General features: G+C 36.4%; 1 protein-coding gene across 4 annotated transcripts in view; it reads left to right on the top strand.

The window, feature by feature from the left end:
* LOC106110837 (Niemann-Pick C1 protein) overlaps positions 1-22,916 on the top strand; it is a 48,016-nt gene that overhangs the window by 16,802 nt on the left and 8,298 nt on the right. For 3 of the 4 annotated variants that reach the window (XM_013292770.1, XM_013292771.1, XM_013292769.1), the window contains exons 3-19: positions 8,477-8,696; positions 8,872-8,951; positions 9,189-9,401; positions 9,912-10,104; positions 11,691-11,762; positions 13,379-13,570; positions 14,173-14,454; positions 15,022-15,208; positions 15,803-15,968; positions 16,525-16,786; positions 17,449-17,650; positions 18,189-18,389; positions 18,935-19,106; positions 19,729-19,951; positions 20,427-20,564; positions 21,539-22,008; positions 22,473-22,568. In XM_013292770.1, coding sequence (XP_013148224.1) covers positions 8,477-8,696; positions 8,872-8,951; positions 9,189-9,401; positions 9,912-10,104; positions 11,691-11,762; positions 13,379-13,570; positions 14,173-14,454; positions 15,022-15,208; positions 15,803-15,968; positions 16,525-16,786; positions 17,449-17,650; positions 18,189-18,389; positions 18,935-19,106; positions 19,729-19,951; positions 20,427-20,564; positions 21,539-22,008; positions 22,473-22,568 — 3,369 coding nt within the window. The remainder of the gene's footprint in view (positions 1-8,476; positions 8,697-8,871; positions 8,952-9,188; positions 9,402-9,911; positions 10,105-11,690; positions 11,763-13,378; positions 13,571-14,172; positions 14,455-15,021; positions 15,209-15,802; positions 15,969-16,524; positions 16,787-17,448; positions 17,651-18,188; positions 18,390-18,934; positions 19,107-19,728; positions 19,952-20,426; positions 20,565-21,538; positions 22,009-22,472; positions 22,569-22,916) is intronic. The other variant, XM_013292772.1, reaches the window with a different exon arrangement.

Below are 22,916 nucleotides of genomic sequence, written 5' to 3'. Positions count from 1 at the left end.
TAGGTTCACGATGCGTTAATATTTATATTACATTGTATCTCTCATTTTCTTTGGGTAAATTGAGATAGCGATATGTTAGTGATTTGCATATTTGCAGACTTTATTCGGCTCTTCATTTGTTACTTAGCAGAAGTCGTTCTGCCACACTCCTGGTCGGTTTTCCACCTACTTTTAAGGATTCGTTAGTGTTATCGTTTCGATAAATTCATGGAATACGTTTCGTAATACGCAACTAGTGTTTTAATCCGTTGAAACTTAATTCAACCTAATACTAATGAATCACTAGACAACGATAAAATAAATGAAAACTTCAGCAACCCAGTACAAACCCGACTAGAATAACATCAAATGCGTTATACCACTGAGATAGTTTAGTGACGTGATTTCTTTTGTCCTAACGCAGTTTTGTTCAGACTCACAATTGGAAGGAAGGACATAATAATTAGAATTCCATTTTTAAGATGCCTTAATATGCTAGATAGTTTCTTCAAGTTCATCTTTGGTTGCCATTTACTAATAATTGATTGTTGATCTTATACGGTTTTTGAATATTATGATTTTAAATGGGGTTATATTTTTTTACTTTAATGAACTGTTAGAGTCAAGAAATCAGAAAAATGTCCAGATGTTAGAAGTGTTTTTAAAATATGTCAGATCAACTTTAAACACGAAATGTTACTACTTACTTAATATTATAAATGCGAAAGTTTAGATGGATAGATGGATTGTTAAAGTTTGTAGCCTAAAGTGCTGAACGGATCTCGATGGAATTTGGCATAGATGTAGAGGATAGTTTGGAAGAACACATAGGATACTTGCTTTTGTTTTTTTTTTTTTAATTCTAGAAGCTAGTATTGCAATAAATTTTCTAGTAGAGCGATTCCTCTGTTCTCTTTTGTACCCTATTTACATTATGTATTAGCATAAATTTATATTCTTGGCTCGGGGTGGTGTTTGTGTTTATTATTTATAATACGTCCTAATGGCGAGACGTATTTCGTAGAAACAGTCCTATTGTGCATTCGTGGGGCATGGGTTCCTAGAAAGTTTTCGTGCAGCCAAAAAATTGGCCAAGTTAATAGGAGTAGGTCCTAATATGTTAGAATTAGGGCCTGTCCCACTAAATTGTCTGATAAATACTCGTATCTAACGTGTAAAATATGCGAAGGAAATATCGAATTTTGTTACCTTATCTGACAGTTACGCCATTTTTAAGCTATCGGAGCCTCTAACAGCCAGTGGTGGGACAGGCCCTTGTGCTCATTTTTATTGTTTACTATATATTTGAATATAATGAAAATGTGTTTTTGTACAAGTTTTTTGGCGATGGTAATTTAGAGATATAATTAATTATTGCGTAGTAACATAAGTAGGACTTAAACGTCGATATCATGTAAATGTATCTAAAACCAGTATTTGAGTGAAGAATAACTTGTTTTATCAGTCTGTTCTTATTTCTTAAAGTGGTCGGAATTGTATGGCTGTTGTTTGACCTTACAAACTTCCCGATTTTAGATGTATAGATTTTTAATATGTATTTGTTTATTGTTTGTACTGTGTGTATATTTCTGGTATATTGCTGTCGTCGCAATTTTTATTTTACATAATATATTTTCCGGTATTATAACCGGTATTCTGTAAGCAGAGAATACAAAATGGCGTATTACGATAGCCAGCGCGTTGCCAAACAAACGCACGCTTGCGAAACTTTAGTACGATCTGCATTTAGTTTGATTGGTGTTTTGATCTTGAAATCCGCCATTTTATATCTGCAAATAACGTAGTTTTTGTAAACTATGAATATACACTTGAAATATATTGTACAGTCAGCTGCACAAATATGTATACGTTTACAAGACTTGTATAGGCATTTGAATTCAAAAATAATTTTATACGTATTCTTTAGTTGCATGTATTCATGGTTAGAAGTTTTAAAGGGTTACGTGCATAAATTATATTTAAAACCGAAGGCTTGTAAATATTACAAGTTTGTGAAGCTTCGTAAAAGTACACATACATCTTATGCAGATGACTGGACTACAATACTCAAGATATAAAAATATTTCATCATCTTTCTCCTTATCCTACTCCCGTAGCGTCGGCGCACCGGGTTTTCACCCAAATAACTCTATTATCCGTAATCTCAGTCATCACTCCCTTCTTAATTATGTCACCTTTCATGCAATACATCTCTTTCTAGGTCTACCTCTACCGATGTACCTCCACATTCATAACTAACGTCCTTCTTGTTACTTGCGGTTCATCCCTTCTCATAACATGCACATACCACGCTAACCTTTTACTCCTTATTTTTAACGTAATCTGAAAAATAATGTTAATGATATAAAAAGATACAGTAGCTGAAATAGTCTTTGTTATTAAGTAACAAAGTCTTATTCTATTTATGTTATGGTTTTTACCAGAGACCTTTACTACACATTATTTTACCATTTTTCCTCCCTTTTGTTTACTTTGCTTAGAACTCGGAATAATTTAAGTATTCCTTTGTTTCTTTGAAGAGTTTCATCCCAAGTTTGCACTAAAAATATAACTTGACTTTGTTAAAATTTATTTCTGGTTAATCACGACTTAACTAATTTGGATGAATTTTTGTTAAGAAAGTTTTTGAACGTGGAAGCGTAGTTTAACACATGTAATTTAACACTTATTGTGTATAAAGATGTAGTGTTAAGTTGAATATTTTATTAACAGTATAAATTATTTCACAACGAAGTCACAGGGGTGTTAAAAGTGCCCTGTATCGCTTCGAAAAAAGAGTGCTTGGCCTTGTTCCCCTCGGCGGGTGCACTGCCGCGCACTCATAGACAGTTAGTTCTATCCACGGGAATAATAGTATTACTTCAAATTTTAATTGGTGCCACCAACTCCGATCAGCGCCAAGATGGCTTAAATCTAATAGGCACAAAATACCACATATTAGACTGACGCCTGACTGTTAAAGATAATTTATAACGTAACGTTCTTTGTTTGAGCTGATGTAGTGATTATATGGATATGCTTTGTGGTTACTTTTGTTGATAGAGAATTAAAGGATGTTATTAAGGTGTCTGCGGCATTAACGTTGGTATGCAGATGGATCGTGTCTGACTGATCCAGACTTCGGGTTTTGTTAAAACGGGTTCGAACGAGCCGCATGGGAAGATTCGATTTTTGACACGTGAAGTCTCCTATGTCGTTATTATGTGAGATTTCGTAAATATTTATTTTTTCTGTTGATTTAGTTTTTTTTCTATAAATAAACATCTGTGGTACAAGTTAAGAAATTTGGTTACGGTAAAGAATTGAATGGATTCCCCAAAACTAGGTTTTTGTTAAACAACTTTAGATATCATAAGATTCTTGGTATAATATCAAATATAATGCCAGGAGATATTGGATTTTATCAGGATTATGGTTATTATTCAAAATTTATCCACGACTTCGGTTCGTTTATGTGAATTTTTACAACATTCATTGTATAATCCACTGTGCATTTGAGTATCAAATTAGAAACAAAAAAGATTCCTTCGGAACAAGTTGAACAGCAGCAAGATTCGTCTTTTTTACGTGTAATTTAAATTGCGGTGAAACTGCCGATGCTAAAAATAATTTTGTATTATGTGTTATTTTAGGTAGTACAAAACCACATTGTTGAAATTTTAGTTGGTTTAACATGTCCTTGATCCTATTTGGTTTTTGATACTAAAATTTAAAAGGTAATTTGATTTCATAATCTTTTTTTAAATTTTTTTTTAATATTCAGTAATGGCAGTAATTTTGTCGATTAAATATGCATATTGTACTTTACAATGATTGTCACTAAACTGTTTATAATATATCCGGTGGTTTTTTTGTAACATTATCTTTATTTCCTAATTGTGATTTAGAATCCAATTAGGAAGTTTGTGTTGCGGAAATTGAACATAAATAGGAAGTTTTTATATGTCTATGGCGGTGCAAATCTGCATAACTTAAGCACCGGTTTGTGGTTATGACAAATTTTGTTTTGATACAATGTGTTTTGGTATATTGGTCTTTCCCGTTTTATTTTCGGATCAAACAAATCCTTATAATAAGAATAGGTACTTACAGAGAATTTGTTTTATACATGTTGTTATGCAGTGGAAATCGAACTTGTAACACATTTAATTACTTGTAACAGTATAGTTAATTGTCGACCTTTGCTTATCAACACACCATATTGATTTCCTGACGAGAACAGTAACTACTTATTACTATAAAGCGAATAATCGATGTCTAAAGAAATGAAAATATTAATTTTAAAACACTGAACATAATTATAGTCGTGGTTTCCCGCAATTTTTACTAAAATTATAAACTACTGCAGTTTAGGTCTTTGTTGGACATAATCTATGTAAAATACACAATTTATTATTCTAAAATGACAGATACACAGATTCTTTAGGTTTCTAGTATTCCTATAAGCTTGAGATGCTGGTCCTAGCAATCGATCAACTGTCCTACGTCATGTAAGACTAGAGACGTCATTGCACAATAGTTGAAACTAGGTTATTAAAAAACAAAGCCATGTTTATTTATACTGATATTGATCTTAAAGCTTTGTTTTTATAATAATAGATAATGGAACAATTAAATGTGCTGCTTAACTTATTGATAGTACTGAAGGCAAATTAGTTTGATTCGTTTTTGTCAAATCTATACTTATTTATACTAATATTATAAAATGGAAAGATTTGTATTTTTTTATGTATTGAAATAATTTAAAAACTACTGGACCAATTTCAAAAATTATTTTAAAATTAAAAAGCTACGTTACCATTGATTCCACGTGGACGAAGTCACGAGCAACAACTAGTAAAGTATAATCGTACTCATTATATTAGGAATGAGAGTAAAGTAACTCGAATATGTGTACAGGATTGCAAAGTTCCCTGAGGAATCAGTTACTATATAAAATTCAGCAATACGTAATAGTTGCTGTTAGCAGTTACCTAAGCGGTATTGCCGATGCCTCGCTTCTTTGTATGGAATCTGTGATGTAATTAATGAGAATTATTATGAAGTCAGTAGATGCACGGACTGACCAAAACAGTTAACAAGTTACAGCAGCTGGTGGTAAAACGTAAGAGATAAAAGGCCTGTCCCACAATTGGCTGATAGAGGCTCAGATAGTATAAAATTGACGTCACTTTCGGATAAGGGAACAAAATCCGATATTTCTATCACATATTTTACACGTTGGATTGTAAAATAAATAAATAAATTGTAAATTGTCTGATAAAAATCAGACAATTTACAATTTGGTGGGACAGGCCCTAAATACTTGAATAACGCGTTACTTAGTGAAAGTTGCCAATCTATACTAAATATAATATAATATAATATAGGTAACATTTGTATTTTTTGTATGTAATGAAATAACCAAAAAACCACTGGGCCGATTTAAAAAATTCTTACACTATTATAAACCTATATTATCAGATACATAGGCTATGTTTTTATTATTTCTAAAATTCACGTCAACGAAGTCGTTAAATATAATTTTGACTCACTTCCCCGTCTACTTCAGCTGTGTTCGACATCAATTCCTCGTCATCGCGTATTCCTTTGAATAATTTGTTATCGTCACTATGACCACAGTCTCGGACGTCACGTCTGTAAAAAGTACGTGACGGTTAACACCGCAGGGGGTTCCAGGAAAATTGGAATAGTAACTTGCATTCCAGTATATTTCAAGCTTCACATCTTTCCCTCCCTCAATTTCTATAACCTGAGCTCTTAAAAACATATTTGTCTTGCTTGCTACTCATACCAGTTATAAATGCCTATAGTCGACGATATGTACCAGTAGGTTGCCAACAAGTATGTCCTAACTTTGTCTTGTCCTCTCAATGACTTGGTTTGTGGCTAGAGGTGAACCATCTCCGTTCCTCCAGGAAAATAGAAAAGGAAAAATAATACATAGGTTATTATGTATTCCGTTCATATATGAATGTGTACTTAAAATGTATGGTCCATATTGCGGAAGTTTAAAACCAGGATAAGGGACTGACTCTTGTGTTGCGTCGACTGATGTATGGCATGAAAACATAGAGAAAAACTTTAAACAATAATTGAAAAATAAAATAAACCTTTTTGAAGAAAATTGTTTCCATTATCTTGCAATTTTGTCGTAAATTTTCAAGGATAGTATTTACATAACGTGCGTAATAAGTTTTTATAGCCATAATAAAGTCGAACATTAGCCAATGATAATTGCTGGACTTATCTTTGGTTAAGACTTACTTACCCGTTTGATATTACAGTCGTATTTGAATGAGCAACGTATTTTAAGGTCATTTTTCATAACGATTATAAATTATCCAATCGAACAACGCGTGATTGTAGCCCATCAAGGTGTCGATATTCCGTGGTCGTTGCGGCGATGTTAAAGTTGGGTCTAATGAGCGATAACCTTAATACAGCACTAAGTTTTGGGATTTGAGCACTAAATTCGAGGATTTTCCAGAAACGTAGGGCAACATATTTTGTGAGTATAGCGTAGTATACGTTTATACTGCCGTGAAGTGGGAGCAATTTCGCGTTTCGTTTGATGAGTATAGTTCCGGAGGCCACACTTTAGTCCTTTTTTTCCAAACACTTTTTGTTATAAGAAAGGGAACACGGATTTGACGGTGAAGGGGTAACATCATCTACTCCATCGATTAAGGGTAGGCAACTCATCCGCTATTACGAATGTCTTTGGGCAGTGGTCGCTTCCCAGTTTGGCGGATTACGTTACAATATAAAAAAAAACTTCTATACTAATATTATTAACATGACAGATTTTTATTTTTGATGATGTCTGTAACGAAATAATTAAAAAATTACTGGACTGATTTCGAAAATATTTGTACCATTAAAAGCGATGTTTTCGAGTAACAAAGGCTGTGATTTTACTATTATTTTAATTTCACGCAGGCGAAGTCGCGAGCAACATGCTAGTAGGTTATATTTTCGGAAAAGTAGGATTAGATAAGGCGATATTTACCGCAGGTGTATTATCAATTGTCCGGAGCACAGCTGGCTGATAACACTTATTTGGTAGACATTAGTGGATGAGTCATATTAAAACTAATAATGAAAACAAATTGATACCCAGTACTGAAAAACATTGAATGATAGGTTTTTCAACAAATTGTATTCCTTGAAACGTTCACTATAACTGTGGGTTTATACTGCTTGTCTATAATATTGGTATCACAATTTTTTTCAATGAGAAAGTGACAAATGACAATTTTTTTGTATCATTGATTCGCGCAATAGAAATACATAGGGTAATATTTTTCTTTCTTTCACTAGCTTTTTAATGCCTAACGCAATTAATACGTTTTTGTATTTCGCCAACTATTTATAGTTTTAATTGATGATGGATTTTTATATGGTTTTAAATTATAAACCTTGATAAAGATGCTCGGATAACTGCAGCTTTTTATGTACAAGATAAGGAAATCTCGATGGAATTGTACTGAGAAAATGTTCAAAGACCTTGCATACAATCAGACTTTGGCTGTATCAAATAATATTTTCAGACAAATAGTAATTATAAATTACAATTCAAACTAATTTTCGGTTTTAATCTAAAAGTCCTGCAATATTTAGTTGTAATAAAGGTATAGTTTATTTACCTCCTTGTTGATGTAACCGAAATGTATATCTAACTCCTGTAGGTCCTGTCCTGATAGATAGACCCATATTTAACTTAAAAACAACTTAATTGTCCCATGTTCGTGTACACTTTGTTTTCTTTTTATCTCCGTTCAATGTAACATTAGAGTAAATGTATGCGAAATGAGAGAGTGAGTCATTCGTATCTGGAGTGTTATCGCTGTGAATAAGAGATCAAAGACGCGTTATTACGTAGGTCGAATCTCGAACGAGCTGTGTCTAGGGCTGCCAAATTTAAAAACGTCACAAAATTAACGGCGAAACGACGTTATCTTAATCTTTGACTCGTTTAAAGCGACCAGTGCCAAAGACGATGTCCAGTTAGTTTTCACATCCTAACTCGAAAGTCTTAGAATGCGTACCAAGAATTAATTAGGAAACGGAACGGAAATTTTTCTCATCAAACTCAAAGGTAGCAGCCCTAGCCGTCTCACAGGAGCGGTCATTCAGTTATCTTTACTCTCGTTGATGCATAGCAATAATATATTCCAGAATAAACAATCATTATTTGTATTGATATGATGAAAAGGCAACTCTGATTTTTACTGGAGAACTGTGTTAGTTTTAAAAAGTTGCGTTATTTAAAAAGTGGTAGTTAATTTCGAAAAGTAATTGCCCGGTTTAAATAACTTGATTACACTCTGTGTCTCGAAGACTTTGGGCTTCAAAATCCATTAAACTACCTGCGAAAAAGAGAAATAAATACATGTAAATAATACTGTATCTAAGAAGCCATTTAACACAGTTTCTACCATTAAAAACATTACAATTATTTCTTTTATTCTAGCCAATCATCCAGATGTACTGTCCGTCGATCGCGGCTGGCGGCGTATCGTGCTGTAACATCGAACAGTTAAAAAATTTCGAGAGCAAGATCGTGCAGGCAGAGAACATTCTGTCGCGCTGTCCCGCCTGCTATAAAAACTTCCTACAGCACATCTGCGGCATGACTTGTGATCCTGAACAGAGCAAATTCATCAAACCAGTCAAGAGGTCGTTTAACAAAGGTAATTACATCGAAAACGACTTTGTCTAAAGCCTTGGTTAAATTTCTAAGCTTTTTAAGTATCAAGTAGGCTTTTGATATACATAGCAAGTCAAAGGTTAAAGAACTGCTCCTCGTTATTATAACCTTAGCTAATCCAATTGAAATATAATACATTTTCTGTTTATTGATTTCAGATAAAAAGGAACAGATCGAAGAGATTGACTATCATCTCGGTGCCACCTATATGAATTCTACATTTGACTCATGTCTGCAGGTAATGATACCATTACATATTAATACTTTACTTCTAATATCTGCTTTTGTACAGAAACCTTACCTTTTAGTAGCATTATAAATGCGAAAGTTTAGATGGATGGATGTTTGTTGTGTTTGTAGCCTAAACTCCTGGACGAATTTTGATGCTAGTCTCCAAGAATACATAGGCTACTTACTTTTAAAATGATAAGATGACGGATTGAATACAGCAATTACATGTTCTTTTTATTTCCAGGTCCAAATGCCATCGAGCAACCAACGAGCGTTGGATTTGATGTGCGGGAAGTGGGGCGCGTCGTACTGCACGCCGCAGCGGTGGTTCGACTCCATGGGAGATTCGTCATCACCCTTCGTGCCCTTCCAGATCAATTATATCTCGGGAGACATGCCTGATGACCAGGTCGTACCCTACCAGCCGCCTACGACGTCCTGCAGTGCCAGTATCAATGTAAGATTCATTTATACATTTATTAAATAACTTGAAAGGACCCTGTGCACGATTTAGATAATGTTAATGGAACTTGAACATTAGTTTAAAATTTCTTTGATTTGCGATATCGATATAGCTATAAATATCATTCATCTGTAGTTACAAAGAGTAGTATACGCCTACTGATAACTTAGCTTTTTAATGGCGCAAGAATTTTGAAATCGGCGAGTAGTTTTTGAGTTCTTTCAATACATACAAAAATGTAAATATTTCCTCATTATAATATTGGTAGAGTATCTAAAGCGTCAATTGCCAAGTTGGTTTGGGGTACAGTCTACCTAGACGATGACTCGAATCCCGCCAATCGACTATTGTCGTAAACCATGACTAAGACAAGACTAGAGCTTAGTTGGAATGGTTAAGGGAAATATTTGTAAATTAACAAAAATCTGCTGATATTTAAAAAAAATAGTATATATACTGATAGTACATATAGATGGACACGATAGTTAGCAATGTGTCTTGTAGGGTCAGCCGGGCTGCTCGTGCCTGGACTGCGCGGCGTCGTGCCCCGTGCCGCCGCCGCGCCCGCCCCCGCACCGGCCCTTCACCATCATGGGCACGGATGGATACGCCTTCGTCATGGCCATCATCTTCCTCATCTTCTCCACGCTCTTCCTCAGCGGCGTCTACTGCTGCAATCCGCACGAGAACCAAGTCGGTGAGTACACCTGAAATACACATGCCTGTGAATGTCAATAAGATTGAGATATGTGTAATACTATTCGAACCTTCTATCAATTATGTAGCTGGCAGAAAATTTCATGCCAGCTACTGGCATTTAAGTGTTCCAGCTACTCACATGCTTGATCTCGGTCTGCAAAACGCAGACTGCGTTATTCTATGTTGGAATTAATTTGTCGATTGTTGAAAATTATATAAAAAATTGAATAGGTATTTAACTTGTACATTTCGTAAGAAATTTCTTATTTATTTTGATCATATCGTCAATTGGTTTATTTTACACAGATTGATAATAAAGATAGAAAAAATAGGTTCGAAATCCATTAATGTTTTACGAAGAAAGAATTTTTTGTTTACATAATTTTTAAAACAAAAATTAATTCGATTATTTGCGGTTTGATTCTTGTTAATTTCTTCCTATAATTGTTTTTATTAAGGGCCTGTCTCACAACAAGCTGATAGAGGCTTACTTTAAAAATGACGTCACTGTCAGATAAGATAACAAAATCCGATATTTCCATCACATATTTGAAATTTTGGATTGTTATCAGACAATTTACAATTTGGTGGGACAGGCCCTAAATGTTATTCCCAACGTTTTAATTCAACATTATCGGTAACGCCATCTCGCTCAAGTCTACTGAATCATTTATATCAACATTTGCATAATTGTTTAATTTCCAGAAATCACGAAATAACACCTTGGTGTATAGTATTTATGTATTTATTGAACGCTAAATCTATTCCAGATACATTTAATATGGCAATGGTGATCTGCTTTTTTAAATTTAAATATTGGTGATGGATATTATTTATATTAATTATTAATTATACAATGGAACAAAATTACATTACATTTTTGCTTTGAAAATTAGAAACTTTTTTATGTCCATTGAGTTAGTAAGGAAATAAAATCGCTGTTCTCGATGTAAATGATCGTATGTTGTAACCTAAATTTACCAGATAGGGTTTTTGCATAACGCAAAATTATGGGTTACGATTATTTACGATTGAGTTATTAATAATTATAAAAATCAATGTAATATTGTTCCAATAAATTACGCACAAGGTGTTTATTGTTTTTAAACTTCTCAATTTCTTATATTTTTCATGATATTGTTTTAATTGTTTATCAGACTTGTGCGTGGTGGTATTTCCAATTAGGTGTTGGATGAGTTACCATGCACTACGTAAATATTTCAAAACAGTGTGATTATTACACAACGTGTATTGCATGGCCACTTGTACTTTTTACTGAATTAATATGACAAAGGCTATCGAAAGAAATCCATCTTAATTTGCTATGATTTGGCAACGTATCTGCAAATGCGGATGTCTATGGGCAGCGGTCGCTTCGCCTTTCGGTGGATTCAGGTGACCGCTTGCTCATTTGCCACCTTGTAACATAAAATCCTCTTTAAAATGTTAAGTATTAAAAAAGTCAAAGATGTTAATTGTAAAAAGGTTTGCTAAAGTAACTTTGAATCATATAAACATAGCAATAAGGTGTATTTCTGTACGGTGTTTTAAATTCGACGGTGCTAACGCGGTGCTTGGGGACAGACGATTGGGCGCGCGGCGGGGAGGACGTCCGCGGCGGCTCGGAGACCAGTCCGCTGCACAGCCACAGATCTAGTACGTATCACATGACACCACAACAGCACACGCTCACCACACATTCACCACAAGCTCACCACTAACTTACCACACGATTAACAACATTTGTGATGACACAACCCAGCGTTTGAGTTGGCACGTTGGGTAGAATAGTATTCTGGTTCCCGACGTGCCAAATCAGATTTTTAGACTAGTATTTCACTAATACCTTAGTAATTTAACTAAATTTAGTTACCATTAATATTTGTATTACCTATTGTTGAAAAAATGGTGATAGGAAGGCGATGTTTTAATATCAAATATTAAACAAAGCGCACTTTTGTAAACTATGACAAATTCCTTTCACATTTATATCAAAACAATGTAACTGCAGTTTTGAATACTTATCTATGTTTTAATTAACTAAATGTTACATTTTTGGTAGCATGAATATTAATAATGAATTATTTACATACAACTAAATTATCTGATTTTACATTAGCAATCGTTAGTTTTCCTCCAGGTATTTATTGCCGTTTATTTTAAAGTATTATTGTGGGGAATCGTATTTTTATTGACTATATAATAATCTATCAACATAACAGTAACAATATAACTAAGATATTTGGTCTAATAGGAAATCGACACCAAAACATTTTTACCTCAGACATTATTCCAAGTCTATATTCTATATTCTTGAAACAAAGGAGGGCGCAGCTATCATGCTTAGATCTGTCCAAATAATATGGTAACCCTACATAGGCAAAGAGAATAACGTAGATTAAAAAAACATGACAAAAGGTTCGGTTTAAGCATTATCGGCGTCCTCTAACTGCAAACTTACACGAAAGGCGTCCATTTATACGCCCGTGGCGCCCCTATATGTGGCTGTGGCGCCCCCATATTTCCGGCGCCCTGGGTAGCCCAAACTTTTCCCTGCCCTTATGTCGCTACTATATGTCATCAGTACAAGATCTTGTAACACTTTACTATTGAAAGGGTGGCATTAATAATAATAATAATAAATTGTTTATTACTTAAAAATATGTCATAATTTATTTTGACTTATGTCCATCTGGTCATAAATTAGCCCAATTATACTAAGGTGAAAATTGTCTACATTTACTTATGTTTAAATTGGCTTTTTATTACTGTTTTGTTGATCGGTTGTTATATACAAGTATTTTTTTTAATGTTGTATTTTGCATGTTCTGTTTCTAACTTAATTATAGTTTGATGCATAATAACACTGCATGGTGTTTTTAAATAATACAAAAATGGGTATATTAACTTCAAACAATACATATGTGTTACATACAAACATTTGTATTAATTCTGTATTCTTTGAGTGTTTTGTATGGCGTTTCCAATGCTTTTATGTCTTCGTCTTTATGAGATCTAATTGTCCTTGTTAAAAGGAATAGAGTAGTTTTGTCTTTAAAAGTAATTTAATTTTTATAAATCTGAATAGATTATTTGCATATTTAGTATTACATCGACATTTTAAAATTCGTTCGTAAATACGTAATTTAATTTGTCTTAGTTTTAGACTTAGCGAATGTTTGCCCAATAGTTGCCAAAAAGGGCAAAGAAAATCTTTTAGGCAAACTAGCTTTTGTTCACAAGAAAACATAAAAATAATCTATTAATCTCAGGTGTAGCTTCAGACACGAACCAAGAGATGTCTACCAACCCGACTAGTGTGGGATGGACAGGGGAGCAGGGTGAGGGCGGTGACGCGACCTTCTTCGAGCGTCTCGGAGCAGAGACTGAGACCAGGCTGGAGGACTTCTTCCAGTGGTGGGGATGCATCATGGCATCGCGACCTTGGATCGTCTTATTCCTTGGTAAGAACACAATGATCTACAAATCGACATATGGTTATACTAGCTTTCGCCCGCGACCCTGTCCGTGTGGAATTAAAAAAATACTAAGTAGCCTATGTGTTCTTCCAGACTATACATCTATACCAAATTTCATCGAAATCTTTTCAGCCATTTAGGCTACAAACTTTAGTAAACATCCATCCATCCATAAACTTTCGTAATTATTATAATAGTATGATGAATTGATGTTATTGATTTATTTATTGTTAAAAAAAAAAACGTAGCTAATATGTTCTTATAAACTATGTTCTACGTCTGCTAAATTTCATCGAGATCCGTTTAGCCTTTAGGTTATAAACTCTAAAAACGGGTCTTTGTCCATCCATCCTTTTGTGTTAATTTTCACATTTATAATTTAGTAAAATAAATTTCATAGAATATGGGTTTCTTACCACGATTGGGATGTCCTGTTGGCCTGCGAACATGGCGCACGCAACTGTGTCGAAAAAAATATCGGAAAAAACCAAGAAAATCGTGGCAAGAAACCAGTATCTTACGAACATTGTATTTATAAAAACCACGACAATTTAAAATTATATTAAGGTTTATAATTTGTGTGACAGGTCTATGTTTTGTGGTTTCTCTGGGCTTCGGTATAAAGTATATGCAAGTGACGACCAACCCTGTTGAACTGTGGGCGGCGCCGAACTCCCGCTCTCGTATGGAACGGGACTACTTCGATACACACTTCGAGCCCTTCTACCGCACGGAGATGCTCATCATCAGCTCCAAGGGTCTGCCCAAGGTGGAGTATACGACGGAGAGCGGCACCGTCTTCGACTTCGGACCAGTTTTCAACTCTACCTTCTTACTTAACGTGTTGGATCTGCAAGAGAGGATTATGGGTGAGTTGAAATTTTATAAGTTATGGTTACGGTGAAGGGTTTTCAATATACTAAGTGATAGATTTAACTATTATTACTCAACAGGCGTGTTTAAAATAGAACAGACTAGAAACTCTTGTTTCCAAACAATATCTTATCTGTATATATCTACAAGTTTCTGCCCGTGACACTAACCGCTTGGAATTTAAAAAAAAAACGAAGTACTCTATGCATTCTACTAGATTATCCCCTACATCTATGCCAAATTTCATCAAACAAACAACCATTTAAAGTTTCGCTTGTGAAATGAAATATAGAGTTGGTGGTATATAGCTATCTCTTTCAGCATTGGGCAATGAGACGAAGTTAGAGCACATTTCTCACGTAAGAATGAATAGAAAGTTGATACAACATATCTATCTCTTTCAGCATTAGGTAATAAGACAAAGATGGACATTTCGCATATGAGAATGGAGAGAGTTGATATAATATATCTATCTCTTTCAGCATTGGGCACTGAGACAGAGTTAGTGGACATTTCGCATGTGAGAATGGAGAGAGTTGATACCGTATATCTATCTCTTTCAGCATTGGGCAATGAGACAAAGTTGGAGGACATTTGCTTCGCGCCGCTGCAGTCGCAGTTCTCGTCGGCCACCACGGCGTCGGAGTGCGCCGTGCAGTCGGTGTGGGGCTGGTGGGGGAACAACCGCGAGAACCTCATAGACAGCCTGGATGATAACGCCTATCTGGAAACCGTGCTGTCTTGTGCCAGGTACGTTATGATACCAACTTCTTTAATTCATTTTTGTTTTTTTTTTTCGTTTGTAGCAAATGTCAATAGTCTAATGGTTTGGGGGACGGACTACCGATTTTGCGATCGAGGGTTTGAATCCCAATGACTATTCTGAACCATAGTACAAACTGACAGCTTAGTTGGAATGGTTAAAGGAAATAGTAGTAAATTAAAAAAAACTAATATATTCTCCATAGAAAATAAATCTTTAAATCACTAAAGATTTCCATGGGTTTAATTGTTTTTCTTCAATTATGAAGACATGAAGTGGGAGCAATTTTGCGAACAGGCGGAAGAGTGTGGTGCCGGGGGCTCAACTTTGATCCCTTTTCGTTCCCATCCTTCTTTTTATAATAAAAGGATGGTAAAGTGGATTTGACGGTGGAGGAGACGCATCGGAAGGGGAAACATCCTCTTCCTCCTTCCGGAATTAAAAATAGCTTTGTAGTCGCTTCGTCATTTTGGCGGGTCTAGGTGGCCGCTTGCTCGTTTGCCACGTTATGATATAAAAAATGGTGGTGGAGAGTGAGGAGACTAAAAAAAGTATTATCATATGTGTTGTATATTGTTCAGTAACCCGTACTCGTGCCTGGCGCCGTACGGCGGGCCGGTGCTGCCGGGCGTGGCGCTGGGCGGCTTCCTGGCGCCCGGCGAGCCGCTCACCGCCGCCTCGCGCTTCCACCAGGCGGACGCCCTCATCATCACCATCCTCGTCAACAACAAACACGACACCAACCAGGTAACAACTAGGCTAGCTTTAACACCCCGTTATTGTACGTAGGACTTAATTCAAGCCAATCAATCAATAAACTTCTATGCTAAACTAAGCTAAGCTTTTCCGCGTGGAATTAAAAAAAAACGAAAGCGAGTAGCCTATGTGTTCTACAAGACTATCCTCTACATCTGTATCAAATTTCTTCGAAATCTGTTGGACCGTTTAGGCTATAAACTCGTAACAAACATTCATCCATCCATCCATCTAAATTTTCGCATTTATAATATCAGTATGAAGTATGATTATGTTATATACTATCTGACGACCGCGATTTTGCGCGAAAAAAAAAATTAGTAAGACTGCCAAAAATCGAGATCCGTTAGGTTTTATAAATTCTTACTAACATCCATACAAACTTTACAATTCATATTACTAACCAAATACTAAACCTGCAAGGTTTTTAATGATATTTTACAACATTATTTCTGTAGTTTTACTTATTTAAATAAATCTTTTTGCGGCTACTATTGTTTATTAAACTGACTTCAATCACATTTGTCTTATAAAAATCTATTTCCAGCTCAAACCAGCTTTAGAATGGGAAAAGAAATTCATAGAGTTTATGAAGAATTACACTGAGAACGAGATGCCGTCGTACATGGATATCGCGTATACTTCCGAGCGCTCCATAGAGGACGAGCTGGACCGCGAGTCGCAGTCCGACATCTCCACTATCCTCGTCTCTTACTTCATCATGTTCGCGTATATCGCTATCTCGCTCGGCCGCTTCACCACCTGCTCCCGACTGCTCATCGACAGTAAAGTCACCTTGGGATTAGGAGGTTAGTAATTATTGCTTGATTTTAACTGACTATAAAGAGGGTAATTTTTTCGCCTTTATATATGTTTTTATGTAGGTTTTCCTGTGTGTAAATTCTGTTATCACTGTCTATAGTCATAACATATATTTTTTAATTATAATTCTACAACTTAATTGTGATATAAAAGAGTTCAAATCTCACTCGTCATGCCTTTTTCTTCACTTTTTAAACCCTTTGTCGTATAAATTGCTCTCTTTTTGAATTATAAACTATACCAATATTATAAAGAGGAAAAATGGTATAACTCAAAAACCTAACAACTGAGTAACATAAGCTATATTTTTACATTTTTTTAAAATTCCACGCAGACGAAGTCTCTCAATTTAATTTGCGAAAAAAGTTAGCTCTACGTTCCGGTCTGTTTGTACGTACATATGTAATGCTAAAGAGATTTTTCTCTTAGTTTAAATAGTGTTTTAAATATATAATACTAGCTTTTGCCCGCGACTCCGTCCGCTTAGAATTAAAAAAACAAAAGCTAGTAGTTTATGTGTTCTACCAGAGTATATTCTACATCTATGTCAAATTTCATCCATATCCGTTCAACCGTTTACGTTAGAAACTCTTAATAAACATTCATCCATGTAAAGTGTCGCATTTATAATATTAGTATGGTTTATCAGGTGTGTTGATTGTGCTGGCGTCCGTGGCGTGCTCGGTGGGCATGTTCGGGTACGCGGGCGTGGCCGCCACCCTCATCATCGTGGAGGTGATCCCCTTCCTGGTGCTGGCGGTCGGCGTCGACAACATCTTCATCCTGGTGCAGAGCAGCCAGCGCGAGCCGCGCAGACCTAATGAGACCGTCGCTGAACATATTGGAAGGACGTAAGTAATTATGCACTTATACGTAAGTTTACGGACGTATACGCCCGTATGCGGACGTGTGATGTACATAAACTCACTGATTTCACATGTAAACATACGTATATGTAATCGTTACGCACGTATACGTACATATAGGTATACGTTGCGGACATGTACGCCCATTTTACGTACTTTGACGTAAAACGAAAAAGCAAATTATTGACACGTTTCGTTTGAGCCGAGTATGCTTGAAAGAATGCGGAACTCGTAAATCAACGTTTTTTTTTTAAAAAAAAAAGCTCTAAATTGTTTATTCTATATACGTCGATTACGCTGCGATTTATAATCAGATTAACGTGATTCAGTTTTATTTAACGCAAAATAACTGCTACTTGGTTTTATTTCTAATACTCTCTAGCAGATTTTGAGAGCAGCGACTCGAAGTGGGTCTTGGCATCCGACACGAGAGAGCGCCCTTTTCTCTAGTGTCGGTTTTGTAACAAAGCCTTTTAAAAATGTTACCAAAAACATAATTTATAGACGTTTTTACGTATGTCAGGTTGGGTCAAGTGGGCCCGTCGATGTTCCTGACGTCGGTGTCGGAGTCGGTGTGCTTCTTCCTGGGCGCGCTGAGCGACATGCCGGCCGTGCGCGCCTTCGCGCTCTACGCCGGCGCCGCGCTGCTCGTCGACTTCCTGCTGCAGGTCACCTGCTTCGTGGCGCTGCTCGCCATCGACACGCACCGGCAGAACGCCAACAGGTCCACCATACATTACTAAATATGTAGTTGACACTTCTATTGATAATAATAGCTCCGAAACATCTCAATATTCATTGTATTACTAATAAGTGTCACTAAAGCTCGAATGTTTATGTTTAATTTATAACTAAAGATGGAGCTTATTTTGTAAGGATTATGTTCAAGGACACGAGGTGGCACTTAACGTGACTACTAACTTAGTAGCTACCAAAGAAGTTACCGAAGAAAAAATGTCTACTGTGTCTACTCTATACATTTCTTAAATGTCTTTCTCTTGAACGTCGAAAAGTATTTAATCTTTGACATTTCGTCACAAAATTCTTTGTTCTATGACAGAAACGTCAAAGATCAAGAGACTTTTGACGTTTCCGTCATAAGTTAGGCTCTCTCCTCATTTCCATCTTTTATTGACATTTATTGAATGGGGATCTGCCTCCCGAAGTAATTAAAGAAAATATAATTTTACGACCTGAAAAAAAAATGTTTCGTGACTTAGTGTGCTCGATAAAAATGTCGTGAAGGTTGTATTTGTATATGTTGTGTAGATTCGACGTGCTGTGCTGCCTGAGCGGCAGCAAGGCGGAGGGCGCGGCGGGCGCGGGCGAGGGCGCGCTGTACAAGCTGTTCCAGCACGCCTACGTGCCCTTCCTGATGCGGCGCGAGGTGCGCGCCACCGTCATGATCGTCTTCTTCGCCTGGCTCTGCTCCTCCGTCGCGGTCAGTACCACTAGCGCCCTCTATACATCTGTCTCTTTGTCTGTTTGTTTGTTCCCTGTTATCACAGAAATGACTGAACCGATTTTAATAGCACTTTTCCGAGATTATAGTTTGGTTGTTCGTGAATGTTATAGGCAACTTTTTTTTTACAAACGAGCGATCTGCCCGCATCCGCTATTACAGAAGCGTTGCCTACTATTGACGAAGGAAGAGACATACATATTTCCCCTATGCGACTCCACTATCAAATCCACTTTCCTTTCCCATCCTTACCTAAAAAAGTGGAATGGGACAGACTGAAGGCCGAATTACCTCCACTTTACGCCTGTCTAATGGTCCTGGTATTGCATGTGGCGGGCAGGCCCTATACAGTGCGAAGATGTTAAAGCGAGATCTACCATTTTTTTTTGGAAACCTCTAGTAAGGAACTAATAGTCGATTTGTGAATTATTTCGTAATTTTGCTTGTAAGCGCTGTTTACAATCTGTTACTCAAACTCGGCGGTGAACATTACGGTAGTCCAGTTACACGTTAGCAGACCTTCCCTTATAAAAGGAAAAAAACTAAAAGAAATTTAGAATTTAGTTGGTATTTCTTTAATATATTCGTGATTGTGTGTCAGGTGGCGCCGCACATAGAGATAGGTCTGGACCAGGAGCTGTCGATGCCTCAGGACAGCTTCCAGCTGAAGTACTTCCAGCACCTCAACAAGTACCTGAACATCGGGCCCCCCGTCTACTTCGTGCTGATGGATGGACTGGACTTCTCCCGGAAAGAGGCACAGAATATGGTCTGCGGTACCCGCTTCTGTAACCAAGACAGCCTCTCTATGCAACTCTATGGAGGTTAGTTAAATATTCATCACTAGCTGTTGCTCGTGACTTTGCCCGCGTTAAATTACAAAAATAGTAAAAATGTAGCCTACGTTACTCACAGATAATGTAGCTTTCAAATGGTAAATGAATTTTTGAAAGATTTTTAATTTTGTATGTATTGAAATAACTCAAAATCTACTGACCAATTAAAAAAATAAAGATTTTTTAAAATGGACAGTAGATTTTAGACAGTAAATAGTGAAAGCATTATTAAAATTCTACGTTATCACAGAGTAACGTAGGCTATGTTTATTTCCATTTATTTAATTCTACGCGGACGAAGCCGCGAGGAATCTAAAATATAAAAAAAATCCGAATTTCATAAATATAATATGTTAAAGTGACGTGTCGATTTATAGCAATAAAGTCTTCTTTTTGCCTGGTTTAGTATATTTATTGTAATATTTGTGCAATAAGTGTTAAATAAATGTACTCGTGTCCGCAGCGTACCTGTCCTCCAACGAGACGTACCTGGCGCAGGCGCCCAACTCTTGGCTGGACGACTTCTTCGACTGGGCGGCGTCGCCCGACTGCTGCAGATACTTCCCCGCCAACTCCAGCTTCTGCCCCAACTCCAACACCAGTTAGTATAGCAGTGGTAGAGCCCGCTATAACATATTCGCGCTGTAGGACCAGCTCGCCCCCGCCAATACCACGACCACACAAGACAGCCGTAAAGTGGAAGCAATTCCACGTACAGTCTGATGAGTGGGATTATTTCCAACCGTCCCCCTGGTTTGTCCCCACGTGAGAACGTGTGAGAAAAAAGTTTCATCCGTCCCGCTATCACCAATAAGGCGACAGATAGAACCGTTATGAAATAAAATAAGTTCCAACCGTCCCTTCGTTGTAAAATGTGGGACGGATGAAACTTTATATTCTCCTCTGGTCCAAAGTGAGGATAGAGCGGGGTGACGGTTGGGAATTACTCGATGAGTGTGGTGCCGGTGTCCCAACTTTGGTCCCTTTCCGCCTTAAAAATTTTAGAGTTTATTACAATACTAGCTGTTCCTGTGCGGCTTCATCCGCATGAAATTATAAAAACTTTATTAGCAAATGTCAAAATTTCAGTTGCCATAGTAACCTTGTAGTTTATGGTCCCTTTCCCACTTGAATGTTTTTTTCCAATTTATTTACCTCCTAAGTTTAATAAAGTGATGCCTAAAGTGTGTCGTAAGTATTAGGGCTTATTAAAGAAGGAATCATTTACAAATATGCTGTTGTTCGCGCCTAAACAGCGCCTTATGATGGGTTGCGAAACCGGTCCGCGCTTCCCCCACTCAACGCACAGGACCGCCCCTAGAATCTGCTGGCGCAACGTCTTACGCGCCCCCGCATCGATCAGTGTAAAATCATCCAACAGCAACAGTAACACTCAATACAATAAATACTGTGAAATAGTACGTGTGTTTCAATAGAAGATTATAAGCCACATAAAGTGGCGACCGTAACAATAGCTGTCATTGTTGACATCCTACGCCACGAAGTAGTGTGTAGTTACGCTTTATTATATTAGTGTAGATTTAGTCTTATTTCTCAAAGAAATGTAATTTTCAGGCTGCAAGAAATGCAACATATCACTAGAGGATCCAGAACAGAGACCGAACGCGTCCGACTTCGATCACTACGTGCCCTACTTTTTACAAGACAATCCGACTCCTTCGTGTCCCAAAGGCGGGCATGCGGCGTATTCGCAGGCCGTTAACTACAAATACAAGAATAAAACGAAAATCGGTGCAACTTTCTATCAAGGATATCATACCGTGTTGAAGACGAGCAATGATTACTACTCCGCGTTGCGCGCCGCGCGCACGGTGGCCGCCAACCTCACAGAGACAATCAATAGACATCTGAAGAGTATGAACGAGACGGCGACAGTCAACGTGTTCCCCTACTCCGTCTTCTACGTCTTCTACGAACAGTACCTCACTATGTGGCCCGATACCTTGAAGAGTATGGGCATTTCTGTACTTTCTATATTTATTGTTACTTTTATATTGATGGGATTCGATTTGTTCTCCGCTTTGGTGAGTTTAGACTTTTTTTGTTATTTTACTATGCTATAAAAAAGAGAAAAGATTGGTATTTTTTTATGTATTAAAATAAATTAAAAATTACTGAGTGGATTTAAAAAAATCTTTCACCATTAAAAAGTTATGTTATCAGTAACATAACATAGGCTATGGTTTATTATTATTATTTTAGACAGTCATAAGCAGCAGCTAGAATGAAAATGTGAAATTTAAGATGGATGTTTGTTATTTCATATCTCCGTAATGGCTGAACGGATCTCTGAAATTTGGCATAGATTTATAAAATAATATAAAAAAAAATATATGCAATTAAGTTTTCTTTTAAATCTCCACTGACTGAATTACATGTATTTGTAATTGTTACAAGGTTTCTTATTTCTTTAATAATGAAACATAAATAATAATATTTTGAATGTTATAGTTATATATGTTATATGATATATTTACTTTGTGTGCAGGTTGTGGTGATAACAATAACAATGATAGTGGTGAACATCGGCGGCCTCATGTACTGGTGGGGCATCAGCCTCAACGCAGTCTCCCTTGTCAACTTGGTAAATTATACTCATTTTTATATAAACAGCTCAATAATGTGTACTAATATAAAGAAAAAAAGTAAAATAAGTGAAATAACTCAAAAACTACTTGGTAGATTTATAAAAATCCTTTCACCGTTAAAAAGATACGTTATCGGTCAGTTACTTAAGCTATGTTTTTTATTTTATTCATAAAAAAATTTTTCATAAAAAAAATTGTATCACGTAAGTATTTTCTGTGGAATAAAATAATTATGTTTTCTGACTAGCTCCCTATCGACCCTTAATCAGCGCCCCTTAGATCAAAGTTTGGTGACATCTGTGTGTTACGTTTATGGATAGAAGTTATTTGTTATGCTACGAAAT

Source organism: Papilio polytes, unplaced genomic scaffold (genome assembly GCF_000836215.1).
Source record: "Papilio polytes unplaced genomic scaffold, Ppol_1.0 DF824191.1, whole genome shotgun sequence".
Lineage (NCBI taxonomy): Eukaryota > Metazoa > Arthropoda > Insecta > Lepidoptera > Papilionidae > Papilio > Papilio polytes.
Note: the sequence above shows the minus strand (reverse complement) of the source record. Positions and strands in the feature narration are given on the sequence as shown.